At 43.9% G+C, this 17,171-nt stretch overlaps 1 protein-coding gene across 1 annotated transcript; it reads left to right on the top strand.

Annotated features, from left to right (window-relative positions):
• The first annotated feature begins 12,004 nt into the window (after window positions 1–12,004).
• Window positions 12,005–12,964, top strand: LOC136628830 (olfactory receptor 11A1-like). Its single transcript, XM_066604922.1, has one exon. The coding sequence runs from the start codon at window positions 12,005–12,007 to the stop codon at window positions 12,962–12,964; it is 960 nt and encodes a 319-aa protein (XP_066461019.1).
• Window positions 12,965–17,171: the final 4,207 nt, after the last annotated feature.

The raw sequence follows: 17,171 nt of genomic DNA, 5'->3' as shown, positions 1-17,171 counted from the left end.
CAGAAGTGGTATGTATTATACTTACCTGTGGTTTTAATTGATTTTTTAACTAACTTTGCCTGTTAATGTTTGTTTGTATGTAATTGTAGTGACGATGATAAGCTCATTGATTTTAGGCTTCATAAAGGCCAATTATTGGTCGAAACGTTGCCTGATACTTGCTCCATGGAATAATAAAGTATTGATTTTTTTTTTGCAATTAACAACTATTCGCACCAGTTTATGCTGCCATACTCATTTATATTTGATGCATCTAAACTGACCGTATGGAATATTATTCTTCCATTTTATGTAATGGGCGCTTCTGAAATTTAGAAAGCTATTACCATCCCCAGGTTTAGGCCTCGGTCACACGGGTGATTTTCACGCGATTTGCGTATGCGCATGTGACCGGCGATTTTATAGAACCATTGCTTTGCAATGGTATCGGACACATGGGCGCTTTTTATGCGCTTGTCCCATAAATTATAGAACAGAAAACGCAGATCGCACCTATCTGCGATTTGCGATTCCTTGTGTTCTGTATTTGCGCTCAATGGGGCCGGCGGCAGCAGCGCCGACCCCATTAAGAACATGTACTACACAAATCATTCTCCTCTGCCACAGCTGTAACAGAAAGGGCTTAAAAATATAAGCCCTTCCCTGAAAATCATCCAAAATGTGTAAAAATAAAAAAAAAATATATACTCTCCTTGTCCCCGCAGACGGAGTTCAGCCACGGCCGGCCGGCAGTTCTCCTGAACTACTCTGAGTAGTATTCAGCAGGCGGGGATTTAAAATCCCCGCCTGTTGAATGGGCTGCGTCTGATTGATCACAGCCCTCACCAATCAGAGGCAGCTCTCTCACCCATTCAGGAATTCATGAATGAGTGAGTGAGTGCTGCCTCTGATTGGCTCAGCGCAGGGACCAATCAGGGGCAGCTCTCAGCTATTGAATGACAGCTGAGAGCTGCCCCTGGTTGGTCCCTGCGCTGAGCCAATCAGAGGCAGCACTCACTCATTCATGAATTCATGAATGGGTGAGTGAGAGCTGCCTCTGATTGGTGAGGGCTGTGACCAATCAGAGGCAGCCCATTCAGCAGGCTGGCATTTTAAATCCCCGCCTACTCAGAGCAATTCAGGAGAACTGCCGGCCGGCCGCGGCTAAACTCCGTCTGCGGGGACAAGGTGAGTATATATTTTTTTTATTTTTACACATTTTTGGATGATTTTCAGGGAAGGGCTTATATTTTTAAGCCCTTCCCGAAAATTCATCCTGCGCTCGCCGGCAGCCCATTGCTTTCAATGGAGCCTGCTGTATTGCTGGCTCCATTGAATTCAATGGGCTGGACAGCGCTCCTGTGCTCCGGCCCGTTTCAAAGGAAACGCGGCTAGGAGCAGATTTTTCTGTTGTTTTTCTTTGGCCCCAGTCACGCGATTTGCGGATGCGCATCCGTCATGCGATCCACAAATCGCGGCAAAAAACGCCCGTCTGACTGAGGCCTTAAAATGAGTTTTGGTAATAATTCTCCCACTCTCATGGCCCGGAGAGAGATCCAAGTATTCCATGGAAATAGGGAAATTAACACCAGTGAAGGACAAGTTATAATCATTCGTATTAAGGTAATCTGTAGAGCAATTAAATTCTTCTCCTGACCCTTCCCAAATGAAAAAAAGGTAATTAATATACTCTTTATAAAAAATAATTTTGTTAGACCACGTGTTCCGTAAAGATGAAATGTCATTAAAAATCCCCCTAATTTGTCTATGTTCCTGCAAGATCAGACTACACACAGGCTCTGTCTGTAGTCCATAATCATAGAGACACAGTAGATTTGCGTAAAAGCTATACATGCAAAATTGATATTTTAATCAAAGTTAATTTCAAAGTTGCTTCAGTTTTCCTATGTACAATCATCAAAGCAATAGAAACCGGCTGTAGATGTGTTTGCGCATATTCTTCAGTAAAAAACTAAATGTGAATGTAGATTGATTAACATGATGTGAAATAAATAATGTATTGTGTTGTACAGAATAATTTAAAATCATCTATCATTATTTTTATTTTTTTTTAAACACATTTTTATTAGGGTTTTACATTAAATATCACATTCCTTTTGCCCTAAGACCAAACACATAGTAAATTAATAACATACGGTGGCCGCTGAGGAATCAAATTGCAGAAGAAAGGGTCTGATTCTACCACTCAACGGTCCATGGCATATAAATGTAACCTAACAGTAGCATTAAGACTACTTATAATAACTATATTGTAAGGCATAGAAAAAACAAAAAACTCCTTTCTCTCAATGCTACGGGCGGCGCGCCCCTTGCCGAGGCGGATTGGCGTCCTTTTGGCGGAAGGTGTAGACACCCCCTCCAGTGCACCTAGCCCGTGAGAGAAAGGTTGAACATGTTAAGACTCTGCACAGTTCTTGTGTTAAGGAAGGGGGGTTGGGGGGGGGGTTGGGAAAGAATTAGGTAAGTGGGGAGGGGGGGTGTTAATGGTTCGGTCCGTCTGTGTCTTAGTCTGAACCAGGGGGGATTACCTCCTGTCAAGAGACGTGTGGCTTATTGCCTCCCCATCCAGGTACTCACACTCCGAGCTCAGCCCGTCTCTCCAGTGGGTGTAAGACGCCGCAGAGCCGCTCGCCACTGTCTCCTATCAGCTTCCAGACCTAGTCTTGGACTCCAGAAGGGTCACACTTCAGGCCTGAGCCAATGTGTGTAGGGGGCCGGACCCTATAAGAACCCAGGGGATTTCGCTCCTGTATCGCTTGGCTCCATAATCCTTCCACCCGGGTCTCCTTCTAATGTATGTTAGTGTGTGTTTATTTGCCTCCAGGGGTGCCAAGTTTTTATGAATCCCTCGTGAGTCCGTGTTCCAGCTATGTAGCTCCTCCATATTATAAATTGCCTCCACTTTGGTTTTCCAAAGTGCCAGGTTGGGTGGTGCATCCAAAGGGAGGGAATCAGTGCTTTGGCTGCATCTAACAAGAATGCCAACAACTTGTCTCTAAGGGGGTGGAAGTTGGCTGAGGGCCTCCAAAGAAAGAGGATCTCTGGCGTGATTCGGAAGTTAGGTTTAAGTAGACGTAATACCTCCTCCACATCTTTCCAGAACGTGGTGAGTGCATCGCACTCCCACCAAATGTGGTTATAAGAGCCTGTTGCTACCTCGCATCTCCAACATTTGTCCTGTTTAGCTAACTTATGTGTATAAAGCCACTGCGGAGTCCTATACCATCTGGCTAAGACTTTGTAATGACTTTCTTGAAGTAAGATGCAAGGGGATAAGCCAAATGAAGTCTGTAGGATTAGTTTTATATCAGATGTGGAGAGGGTTATTTGAAGTTCCTTTTCCCACGATGTTAAGAACGCCGGTTTATAAGGGGCTGTGGGTGCGATAAACCTGTTACGAATACTGGATATGGAACTATTGTTAGGGTGAGTTTTGATCGTTTTTTCAAACGGGGTCTCAGGTCTCGTTGACCTGGAGAGTCTCTGAAATTCGCCGAATGTTTGCGTTATTTGGGCCTTATGAAGGAACGATATCGAGAGCTGCGGCGCCAACGCTTCTAGGATGTCTGCTGGTTTATTATGAGTTTGTGTTTGTAGGTCGCCGAAATTAAGAGGCGCGAATCTCTTCCAAAGGTTTCTAGAGACGCTATCGGCGGGCCGATTAAGGTACCTATTAATGGTGCTCAGCGGAGCCAGGGGGGAAGGATCTGGCGCCAGGGAGTGTCTGTATCTGTCCCAGGCCTCGCATGGACCCCTTAGGAGCGGATTGAACTTTTTAGATCTATAGTTATTTTTGGATGGGAACCAGAGCTCCTCCAGAAAAAGGTCTCCCTCACATCCCCTGGCCAGGGCGCGCAAGATGTCATCCCCCCTGGGGGACGCTAGGTCCAGCCAGTACCTCAGTTGGACCGCCTGGAAAAAGTCGTGGACGCACGGCAGTCCAATCCCCCCCTCGTTCCTCCTTTTAATCATGAGGCTAAAGGCCATACGAGGCCTCTTTTGTCTCCAAGTATATCCCGAAAAGGCGTAAAGCTTTGAACGTCTGAGGTAGGTGTATGGGCACCATCCTAAGTTTGTACAAAATTTGGGGGAGGACGTAGGCCTTTAGTATATTTTTCCTGCCTAGCCAAGAGGCGCACGAAATGTCGTATTTCTGAAGTAAGATTTTAATCTGCGTCAGTAGGGGTGCAAAGTTAGCTTTGTACAGATCATCAATGTTTTTGGTGATCTTCACTCCCAGATAGTCTATGGAGGTGTCCGACCATTCGAAGGGTGAGCTGGACCTAAGCTGGATCCACCGAGCTGAGGGAATCGATATGTTGAAGATGGTAGATTTGGTGAAGTTTATCTTAAAATTAGAGATGGAGCCGAAGTTATCCAATAGGGTAACCAGGTTGGGGATTCCTGAGTCTGGTTCAGTGATTATGAACATAATATCGTCCGCAAAGGCTGCCGCGCTCAGACCAACCGAATCCACCTCCAGACCCCTAATGTCAGGGGATAGTGTAACCGTCCTCAGCAAAGGTTCTAGTGTTAGGATGAAAAGAGACGGCGAGAGCGGGCAGCCCTGGCGGGTGCCGTTCCTGATATCAAATGGCGGAGAAAGTGAGTTGTTTATTTTAAGTCTTGCGTAGGGTTCCTTATATAGGGAAAAGATGGCTGCGATAAAGGTGGGCGGGAAGTTAAAATGGTTCAGAACTCTTTCCATATAGGTCCAGCTCACCCTATCGAACGCCTTCTCGGCGTCGGAACCGACTAACGCCAACTCTATGTTGTGGGACTGCGCTTATCTAATAGCATGGAGCAATCTGTAGCAGTTGTCCCTGCCCTCCCTATTTTTGACAAATCCAGACTGTTCTTTGTCTATCAGGCGTGGGATGATATCCTCTATCCTTTTTGCCAGGAGTTTTGCCCAAAATTTTACGTCCACATTAATGAGGGAGATGGGCCTGTAGCTGCCACAGAGCTCCGGGTTTTTATTTTCCTTGTGAATGAGCGTTATGTGCGCCTCTTGTGCCTGTTTAGGGAGTTGTTTTCCTGTCATGAGTGCGTTCATCACGTCTCTCAGTTTGGGGGCCAGCGTGTCTGTAAATGATTTATAATATATTGCTGGGAGGCCGTCTGGGCCAGGGCTCTTCCCGTTAGGGCTGTTCTTAATTATGTCCTCTACTTCCTCTAGGGAGATAGGTTGTAATAAATTCGCTATCTCTGTATCCCTCAGCTTGGGAAGGCTAGCGGAGGAGAGGAAGTGGTCTATCTGGGCTATGGTGTTATCCTGATCTATAGGGGAATGCGAGTTATTGAGATTGTAAAGCTCCGCATAGAACCTTTGAAAGGTCTCCGCGATTTCTTTTAATGTGGTTTTGGATACGCCTAGATGGTCTCTAATGGATGTGATGTGGTTCCTGGATTTGGCTTTTTTAATTAAAGAGGTAAGTAGCTTGCTTCCCTTATTGCCATGCGCATAGAACTTATATTGAAGATAGAGATGTTTTTTGTTATATCTAGATTCTAGTAAGCGTTTAAGTTCCCGCCTAAGGTCTAGCAGCTCCTCCATGCTATTTTTAATTTGAGATAGTTTGTGGAGTTGTTCTAGTTTCGCAATTTGGTTTAAGAGGTTATCTATTTTGAGCTGGTTTTGTTTTTTAAGTTTGGAACCCAGAGAGATAAACAAGCCCCTCATGTACGCTTTGTGAGCCTCCCACACAACCGGGGTGCTAACGTCACCCGTGTCATTGAGTAGGAAGAACTCATCCAGCAAACCTGTGAGGCGGTCCCTCTCCAATTCTGAGTCCAGCAAGGAGGCATTTAATTTCCAAATCCATTCTCTATGTCCTTCTCCGGACAATCTGAGATCTATATGTATGGGTGAGTGATCCGAGATGGTGATTGCATCTATTTTAGCTTTCGCCACCTTATTCAGGATCTCCCCGGAGACATAAATATGGTCAAGTCTCTGGAACGAGTTATGTACTTGTGAAAAGTACGTATAGTCTTTTACTGTGGGATTAATGGCTCTCCATGCGTCCACGACCTTCAATTCCTGGAGCATTTTATGCACTCTCTGGATTTGTCTCTGGGAGATCCAAGATCTACCCTTTGACGAGTCCAAAAGGGGATTAAGGAACAGGTTAAAGTCCCCTCCTATTACAATAGGGCCCTCAGCAAATTCTTTCAGAATTCTCAACTGTTCTATCAGCCACTCTACTTGGTTCGAGTTAGGGGCGTAAAGATTTGCGATCGTTATTTTTCCCTTATTAATGGAACCTTTTATGAAAAGCGTTCTCCCCAGTTCGTCAGAATACCTGGCTTTCAGGGAGAACACGATGGACTTATGTAGCGCAATTGACACCCCTTTAGAGGCAGAGACGGGATGTGTGCTATGGTAACACTGAGGAAAATTTTTCCCCGGGAGGGGACTATGTTTGTTGGCCTTAAAGTGTGTCTCCTGGAGTAGCTGGATCCTGGTGTTGTATTTTTTGACTAGCTGTGATATGCTGTACCTATTTTGAGGAGAGTTCATTCCCCGGACATTGAACGATGTGACTCTGAGCGGCTCCGTGGCGTCCTGTCCTTCCATCGTGCCCTGGTGAGACTGAATGAGGCTTTTACGAGCACTAGGGAATGAGAATGTCGAAGACAGCACACAGATTAGTCACACAGCAAATCTCCAAGGCACTAAATATATTGACAGGCGACACCTTCTGGACCTTATCTCCGTTACCTGAAACTGTTTGTGTTGGAGGTTAAGGTGGGGGGAGGGTTTAGGAGAGAGAAAGGGGAAAAGGGCGAGGGGTGGGTGGGTTGAACAATTGATGAAAAACTGTTGATAAGTTGGGTAAGTTAGCAAATCAGCACTTTCAGTGCTGTGCGAGATACGAATGGGCTCCGTAAAACCAACTGGAGCGCAAACGTATACTCCGGGCGGTTGGAGAATTTTTCAACTGTAGACTAGAAAAGTTTAGCTAAAGCCTAACCGGGGGAGCACAATAGGGCCCTATTTTTAAGGGGGGCATAGTAAGGGGGGACCAACTGGTAAATTGCAACAATAATGTCCAACCGGCGGAATCTGGTTGCATGTCCGAGCTCTGTTAACCGGTGAACTTTTCTTTTCGTGCCCGATAGGAAGTCCTCCCGGGTCTCACCAGCGGAACTTTATACCTCTCAGGAATTCACCTGGTTCTTTAACCATAACTATGGAATCAGCAAAGTCCTTGTCTTTTGACATCAGGTGGTTTCGTCGGTGTTTTCCTCTCTTTGTTTCTTTTTCTGCTTGCTACGGGGGGATTTCGCGTTCGCGACTACGTGCCAGCTGTCTTGCGGAGGTAGTGTAGGCAGGGTCGGGAGCCTTGGCAGCTCCGGGAGAGGAAGCCAATTGGGGAGGTTTATGGGTTCAAGGCCCAAAAAGTGCCAGCTTTCTTGTAAGTCCTCTGGGGATCTTATATTAATCCTCCTTCCTTTGTGTGTGATCGCAATTCCGAAAGGGAATAACCACGCATACTTGATACTTTTAGCTTTTAGTTCCTCCAGAAGGGGTCGCAATAACCTGCGCTTGGCTAAAGTGGAGGGGGAGAGGTCTTGGAAGATTTGGATTGTCACCCCATCATACTGCAGGTTTCTAGCTCTGCGTGCCGCATTCAAAATGGCCACTGCATCCGGGAATGACAGTACCTTGCACACTATGTCCCTGGGGGGGTCAGATGGGGCTGGTAGTGGTCTAAGGGCTCTGTGCACTCTCTCAATGATGATTTCTGCAGCTCTGACCTCCCCCAGTAAATTAACAAAGATCTCCATTACAACTTTCTGTAGGGCTTCAGATGCCCAGGACTCTGGAAGTCCTTTTATGCGAACATTATTCCGGCGACTCCTATTCTCTAGATCCTCCTGCATGAGGATCATTTTGTTTATCTGGGAGTGCTGCTCCTTCACTACTGCTGCTAGCTCCCCTGTATGTGTGGTGATGGTTGCCGTGGAGCTCTCAAGCTCCTCCACTCGCCTCCCCACGCTCCTTACCTCCTCCTTGATAGCGGTTAATTCAGCAAGCAGTGGGCTCATCGTTGTTGCAAGAAGGTCCCTCATAAAGCCCTTTGAGAGGGGTTCATCTTCTTCTCCCTCCGAGGAGATATCGTCCTCCCGCGCTGCCGACAGAGCTGCAGCCGCCGCCGGCGCCATCTTGCCCGCCGCATGTGGAGAGGGGGAGCTTCTGTCCTTTAAGAACCGCTGGAGATCTGTTTGTCCCCGGGCTGTACGAGGGGTCACCGCGTGGTCTGCTGTCTTCTCCCTTCCTAGCTTCCCCATTTTCAGGTGAGATCGCTGCTGATAGAAGCCCTTTCTTGCGCTATGGAGACGGACCGCAGGCTCAGGGGTCCATCTCTCACCGCGGCTAGGCTCCGCCCCTCTATCATTATTAGAGATGAGCGAGCACCAAAATGCTCGGGTGCTCGTTGCTCAAGTCGAACTTTCAGCGATGCTCGAGGGTACGTTTCGAGTAACATTTTTGTATATCGCCGATGCTCGCTAAGGTTTTCATTTGTGAAAATCTGGGAAATTCAAGAAAGTGATGGGAACGACACAGAAACGGATAGGGCAGGCGAGGGGCTACATGTTGGGCTGCATCTCAAGTTCCCAGGTCCCACTATTAAGCCACAATAGCGGCAAGAGTGCCCCCCCCTCCCAACAATTTTTACTTCTGAAAAACCCTCATTAGCAAGGCATACCTTAGCTAAGCACCACACTACCTCCAACAAAGCACAATCACTGCCTGCATGACACTCCGCTGCCACTTCTCCTGGGTTACATGCTGCCCAATCTCCCCCCCCCCCCCCGGCATGACCCAGTGTCCACAGCGCACACCAAAGTGTCCCTGCGCAGCCTTCAGCTGCCCTCATGCCACACGCTGGCCTCATGTTTTTATAAATAGTCACAGGCAGGTACAAATCCCTAATGTGGGTGGCTCCCTGGAACCCACCGGCGGTACATAAATATATCCCATTGCAGTGCCCAGCACAGCTGAGGTAATGTCATGTTTAATGCAGGTGGGCTTCGGCCCACACTGCATGCCCCAGTCAGACTGGGGTTCTTTAGAAGTGGTTACAACTCCGTGTGGACCCACAGCATGGGTGGGTCCCAGGAAGCCACCGGCGGTACATAAATATATCCCATTGCATTGCCCATCACAGCTGAGGTAACGTCCGATTAAATGCAGGTGGGCTTCGGCCCACACTGAATGCCCCAGTCTGACCGGGGTTTTTAATACATAGACACTGGCAGGTACAAATCCCTAATGTGAAGTCCCTGTGGACCCACAGCATGGGTGGCTCCCTGGAACCCACCAGCGGTACATAAATATATCCCATTGCAGTGCCCTGCTCAGCAGAGCTATTGTCACATACAATACAGGTGTGCTTCGGGCCACAGTGCATGCCCCAGTCAGAGTGGGGTTCTTTAGAAGTGGACACATGTAGTTACAACTCCGTGTGGACCGACAGCATGGGTGGGTCCCAGGAAGCCACCGGCGGTACATGAATATATCCCATTGCATTGCCCAGCACAGCTGAGGTAACGTCAGATGAAATGCAGGTGGGCTTCGGCCCACACTGCATGCCCCAGTCAGACTGGGGTTCTTTATAAGTAGACACATGCAGTTGCAACTCCGTGTGGACCGACAGCATAGGTGGGTCCCAGGGAGCCACCGGCGGTACATAAATAATTCCCATTGCATTGCCCAGCACAGCTGAGGTAACGTGAGATGAAATGCAGGGCTTCGGCACACACTGCATGCCACAGTCTGACCGGGGTTTTTAATACATAGACACTGGCAGGTAAAATGGTGAGGTAAAAAACCAAAGACACCACATGCAGCTGATATAATGTGTACTGTTTCCCTGTGGCGGGATGATGACAATGATGTTACGAAACGCACAGCGGAGCCAGGAAACAATTATGCGCAAGCCTGTAGTGAGACCTAGGTGCGTATGACTGAGCTGCTGCAATGCACAGCGCAGAACCAGTGAAGTGGACAAAGCCCAGTGGTAGGCCTTAAGTATTTTGCCTCAATTTTTTAAAATGGTGAGGTGAAAAACCAGAGACACCGCATGCAGCGGATATAATGTGTACTGTTTCCCTGTGGCGGGATGATGACAATGATGTTATGGAACGCACAGTGGAGCCAGGAAACAATTATGCGCAAGCCTGCTGTTAGGCTTAGCTGGGTATTAATTAGCGACTACTACCCCCAGCAGACACGCAGTAAACTGAAGACAGTCACAGGCAGCCCAAATATAGTATGTTTTTGAAAAAGCCCACTGCCTATAAAGCCAGTATACCTCTTTCCCTGTACCACTGACCCTGCCTCACCAGTACTGCCGCTATACTCTGTAAAATGACTGCAGACCGAGGACGCAATGCTCTGCACGCCCGATATACAAAAAAAAATGTGCAACACTGCTAAAAGCAGCCTCAACAGAACTGCAGACGGTCAGATGTGGCCCTAAGAAGGACCGTTGGGGTTCTTGAAGACTGAAATTAAACCTAACACTCTCCCTATAGCAGCATCAGCAGCACTTTCCCTGATCTGTCAGCATGCATCTGTTGCGAGCCGCGGGCGGGGCAGATTTAAATACTCGGGTGTCATCTGATCTCCCCAGCCACTCACTGCAGGGGGGTGGGATAGGGCTGGAATGTCACAGGAGAAAGTTGTAATGCCTTCCCTGTGCTTCTATTGGCCAGAAAAGCGCACACATTTCTCAGGGAAAGAAATGTAATGGAGTCGAGCACCGCGTGGTGCTCGCCTCGAGTAGCGAGCATCTCGAACACCCTAATACTCGAACGAGCATCAAGCTCGGAGGAGTACGCTCGCTCATCTCTAATCATTATGTTTTTTGTAGAAATGTTAGATTGCTATCACTGGGATTAATTATTAAGTAAATAAATAAATGTGCTTTGTGACTATTTCAATAAATTGTAATTTCTGCCTAATTGGTTAAATTTCTTTCTTTTCCCCCAATGAATTGCAAGGGAGAATTTAAATAGAAGCCTGGATTATATCACAGCATAGTACTGCATATTCTAACACTTGATACAGGAAGCAGAGTATTTTTTCATATACATTCTAACATTCTAAGAACCTTCAAGATGTGCTACGAAAGTTTTCTGCCCATGCAAAGAAATGAGCCCTGAAAGAAGATATGAACCTTCAGGAATGAAACCAAGCTGTTTGTTTTAGAATTTCTTTTGAATATGCAATGAGTTTGCAGTGCCACTGTGTATTTAGTTCTATGCATATTAAGACTAATGAAATAACAACCTGTGAATGGATATTTAGTGTACACTAGCCGAGAAAGTGAGTTACGATCAAGAGGCTCAGGTGAAACTCGAATTAGACAGTGCATGGACACCACATACATGGCTAGGGGAGTTTAGCAGCTTACTGCATATTGTTACTTCATTGATCTTAATAATCAATCAGTAGGGTTCTAAACTCCCAATAATGGTAAGTGCAGGCAGAAGTGCTCTTCTATGGTGTTGATGATACCTTTCCTCAATACTCACGCTTAATCATTAATGGTCCTGCATTTCACCTATTCTTTTAATTACTTTGGTTGGCCTGCTCTTAACCTGATCCATTTTAGCTCTCTTTCTGTAATTTGAAAAAAATTGTCTGAGCATAGAAAAAAAAGGCATGCTTTTTTTCCCCCAGAAACAGAACCCCTCCTATTCATGGACTGTGCCTAGTTTTGCCCTATTCACTTGGAAAGAAGACACAGCAAACCCTGGACAACAGCAAACTCTTGTTTTCTCATAAATCCCCTTTAATTACCAATGCAATAGAATATATTAACATTCACATTAAGTAAAGTTTAAATATAAAATATTGTTTTTTACTATGAATTACCTCCACTGCAAATATAATATTGCAGTAGGTATTGTGGATATCAATTAGACTTGTTTTATGTTATGCGTATAGGTACATTTGTACCTTTTTATTAAACATACAGTCAAGAAGATGCATCCGGAAAATATAAACACAACTGAATTCATGCTTGTTGGATTTAAAAATCTTCACAGCTTTAGAATCTTTGTTTTTGTTTTATTTCTCCTTATATACATTTTCACATTATCTGGAAATCTTTTGATAATCTTACTGGTGGCAACCAATGCTCGTCTTCATTCTCCAATGTATTTCTTCCTTTGCAACCTATCTATATCTGAGGTTGTTTTCACCACAAATATTGTCCCCAACATGTTAGACAACTTGCTTTCAGAAGATGGTTCTATATCGCTTCCTGGGTGTCTGACTCAATATTACTTCTTCAGCTCTACAGCCACAACTGAATGTTTGCTCCTTGCAATAATGTCATATGACCGATATTTGGCGATATGTAGACCTCTACATTACTCTTCTCTTATGAACTTTCAAATGTGCTTCCAAACTGCCACATGGGCTTGGTTAGCTGGTTTAACAATATCAATGGTAACTCTTATTTTACTATGCAAGTCACATTTTTGTGGTCCAAATGTAATAGATAATTTCTTTTGTGATCTTTCACCTCTTATAGAACTTTCCTGTTCAAACAAATTTATAATAGAAATTGAATCCTTTATATTTGCATCTCTATTAACATTATTTCCCTTTGTATTTATTATCACAACGTATTGTATGATTCTTTACAATATTTACAAGATCCCTTCATCAAATGGGAGAAAAAAGGCATTTTCCACATGTAGTTCTCATCTTGCTGTTGTAGCCACTTATTATGGGACTCTTATTATTATGTATGTAGCACCATCTCGAAAGCAAATATTTAACATTAGCAAAGCACTATCATTGCTTTATACAGTAGTTACTCCATTGTTAAATCCAATTGTGTATAGCCTTAGAAATAAAGAAATTCACATTGCACTGAATGCCATATTAATACATTTCACAAAACATTTCAATAAGCATGCCAGTTCATCATTGTAAAATCTCAAATAACATACTCGTCCAAATAAAATGTCAGAACTCCAAGGACCTGTAAATTAATAGTGCAGGAGTGGTTGCATAGAACATGCACCATTAAAGGGTTTGTGCTAAGTATAAAGTTATATAGGATATACAAAATATGGGATAACTTTATGATCGCAGGGGTCTGATTGCTGGGGCCCCTTCTGATCCCAAGAATGAGGGCACTAAAAGCTTGCCGTTCCATTCAATTTCCGAGAGAGTGTCAGAAATTGCTGCGTTAAAGCCTGTGGAAAGGAAATAACTATAATTTGGCACATCTGGTTTAAGCCTCTGTTAACTTCTTTTTTTAATGAAGTCTTTCTGGGTTTCTGCTATCTTTGATGGCAAGAATACAGATGCTTTACCTTTAACTTGTCATAAATCTTTTAATGCATACTTGAACTTTCAGATGACTTTTTAAAATAAGCTGCTATGTCTGTACAGAAGGAACAGCACTATTTCTGACCATTATATGACCTGTGTCCTGCATTTTTAGCTGTCTTAAGTGACCATTTAAGGAATCCAATTTCTCAAGTAAAAAATTCAAGACATTATTACAACATGATAACATAATCCTTGAAAGTCTGCAATTCATATCACAAGCACTGACAAATATGGCATTTATTGTACATCTCCCAAAATTACGTTGCTTTTCCCAAAGCTGTTCATCTCAGAACACATATCTCAGGATGTGTGAAGCTGAGAAAAAACATAGTTTTAGTTTTGTTAAATTATGTAGTTTGGTATGATGCTAATTCAATATAATCTTAAACATTCAGTAAAGTAAGTATATCTAATAAATATACATCTGAGACTGATGTAGTTTGGTTTGTGCCTCACACTCACTCATCACCATAGCATGTACAGCAAACTTCATGCCTCACATCATCCACATCCATGCAAATAGCGTGAAGATCCCTCTGTCAATCAAACACAAGCCTACATCGTAAAATGTACACTTTTTCATCAATCATCTGCTGATGACTGACGACTGTCCACAACGACTGTTTCACTAAGTGGCAAAATCTTGATTGAACAAATTTCAAACTTAAAAGGGGTTGTCCAAGTTGCAATATCTCAGCACAACCCCTTCCCCGTGCAGTAACACAACTCACCTCTCCCTACTGTCTTCCCCTTCGTCTGTATTAACAGCTGCAGTCCACCCAGTTTATGGAACGTCACATGGGCTGCAGCCAATAGAGATCAGTTATACATTGCTGAGCTCTGTTATTGGCTGCAATCAATGTGACGTCCTGTAAACCAAGCGGGACTGCATCTGTAAACATAGACTGCAACGGGGGGACACAGCGGGAGCGGGGAGAGGTGAGTATATGAGTATTTCGAATGTTACTGCATAGGGAAGGGGTTGCAGCAAGATACAACTCGGACAATCCCTTTAAGCCTCGTGTAATCATGGTACATCCTAAAGTATATAACAGCAAAGAGAAGCATTGAGCTGTGCAAGCAGAAAGAATAAGACAACTAAGGAATCTCCATTTGTTAATTTGTGTATTAAAATAGCTGATGCCTTTGTATTTTAACTATTATTCATAATTACACATAATTGCATGAATTATATATATTTATATGTATATACAGTGGAGCAAAAAAAAAGTATTTAGTCAGATACCAATTGTACAAGTTCTCCCACTTAAAAAGCTGAGAGGCCTGTAATTGACATCATAGGTAGACCTCAACTATGAGAGACAACATGAGAAAACACATCCAGAAAATCCCATTGTCTGATTTTTAATGAATTTATTTGCAAATCATGGGGGAAAATAGGTATTTGGTCAATAACAAAAGTTCATCTCAATACTTTGTTATATATCCTTTATTGGCGATGACAGAGGTCAAACGTTTTCTGTAAGTCCTCACAAGGTTGGCACACACTGTTGCTGGTATGTTGGCCCATTCCTCTATGCCGATCTCCTCAAGAGCAGTGATGTTTTGGGGCTGTCGCTGGGCAACACGGACTTTCATCTCCCTCCAAAGGTTTTCTATAGCGTTGAGATCTGGAGACTGGCTAGGCCACTCCAGGACCTTGAATTGCTTCTTACGAAGCCACTCCTTTGTTGCCATGGCGGTGTGCTTGGAATAATTGTCATGCTGAAAGACCCAGCCATGTTTCATCTTCAGTGCCCTTGCTGATGGAAGGAGATTTGCACTCAAAATCTCACAATACATGGCCCCATTAATTCTTTCATGTATACAGATAAGTCGTCCTGGTCCCTTTGCAGAGAAACAGTCCCAAAGCATGATGTTCCCACCCCCATGCTTCACAGTAGGTATGGTGCTCTTTGGATACAACTCAGCATTCTTTCTCCTCCAAACACGATGAGTTGTGTTTCTGCCAAACAGTTCTACTTTGGTTTCATCTGACCATATGACATTCTCCCAATACTCTTCTGGATCATCCAAATGCTCTCTAGCAAACTTCACTCGGCCCCAGACATGTACTGGCTTAAGCAGGGGGGCACGTCTGGCACTGCAGGATCTGAGTCCCTGGCAGCGTAGTGTGTTACTGATGGTAGCCTTTGTTATGTTGGTCCCAGCTCACTGCAGGTCATTCACTAGGTTCCCCCATGTGGTTCTGGGATTTTTGCTCACCATTCTTGTGATCATTTTGACCCCACGTGGTGAGATCTTGCGTGGAGCCCCAGATCGAGGGAGATTATCAGTGGTCTTGTATCTCTTCCATTTTCTAATTATTGCTCCCACAGTTGATTCCTTCACACCAAGCTGCTTGCCTATTGCAGATTCAGTCTTCCCAGTCTGGTGCAGGGCTACAATTTTGTTTCTGGTGTCCTTCGACAGCTCTTTGGTCTTCACCATAGTGGAGTTTGGAGTGTGACTGCTTGAGGTTGTGGACAGGTGTCTTTTATACTGATAACAAGTTCAAACAGGTGCCATTACTACAGGTAATAAGTGGAGGACAGAGGAGCCTCTTAAAGAAGAAGTTACAGGTCTGTGAGACCCAGAAATCTTGCTTGTTTGTAGGTGACCAAATACTTATTTTCCACCATAATTTGCAAATAAATTCGTTAAAAATCAGACAATGTGATTTTCTGGATGTGTTTTCTCATGTTGTCTCTCATAGTTGAGGTCTACCTATGATGTCAATTACAGGCCTCTCTCATCTTTTTTTTTTTTTTTTTTAAACATTAGATTTTTTTATTAATTTTAACAATCATACAAGTCATTGGTACATAGTAGCATAAGAGATTTGCACATAATCAACGAATATTTAGTATCAGATTCAGACTGTGCTATTTGTGTTAGTATTTTGATTAAGTTACTTTACTACAACAATTGGTAACATTCCACAACTTTACAATCAAAATATGTAACTGGTATGGTAACCACTCTGTGCTATATAGGGTAGTACTCTATTGAGATTTTATTGCACATTCTTATATTGTGGTTATGGTATAGTCATGTACTATTTTCTATAACTTACACTTAGCGTAATCGTTGTGTTCCTCTAACAACCTGTATTCCACACATATTTTGCAACGAACATATAACATATGAACAAACTCAGTAACAAGGCTTCACGCATCTGTGTGATTCAACTGTTACTTTTTTAAGGATATTCTCCAAGTCTCCCAGGTCTCATTAAATTTTTTGGTGTTCTTATTCCGGAACGCCAACCATTTTTCAAAAATATATTGTTCGTCCATACGTCTTTTAAATTCTTCTATGTCTGGGGGTAATGGATTTTTCCAGTGTCTTGCTATTATGGATTTGGCGGTCATTAGGGAGTGAGCAAGTACATATCTTATCTGTTTAGGAAACGTTTCCAAGCCCATCAGCAATATATACATTTTGGCGTCTTTAGGTATGTAGCACTTCAATGTGCTTTGTAAGAACATGGTTATGTTTTCCCAATATACTTTTAGTGTTGGGCAGGACCAAAAAATATGTGATAATGTGCCTTTTTGGCCGCAGCCTCTCCAGCACAAACCATCTCCCAGGTTCGATCTATTGTATAAAAGTGATGGGTTGTAGTACCATCTTAGGTTAATTTTGGTTTGTACTTCTAGTATGTTAAGTCCCATAGTGGATTTTGTCATTAACGTATTCGAGCTGGACCATTGATCCAGAGGTATCTTTTCTTTGAGTTCTAGTTCCCAGTTCGACATGTATGTTTTTTTTGTCATTGCTTTGTTGTTGGTTAGTATGT

This window comes from Eleutherodactylus coqui, chromosome 5, assembly GCF_035609145.1.
Source record: "Eleutherodactylus coqui strain aEleCoq1 chromosome 5, aEleCoq1.hap1, whole genome shotgun sequence".
Lineage (NCBI taxonomy): Eukaryota > Metazoa > Chordata > Amphibia > Anura > Eleutherodactylidae > Eleutherodactylus > Eleutherodactylus coqui.
Note: the sequence above shows the minus strand (reverse complement) of the source record. Positions and strands in the feature narration are given on the sequence as shown.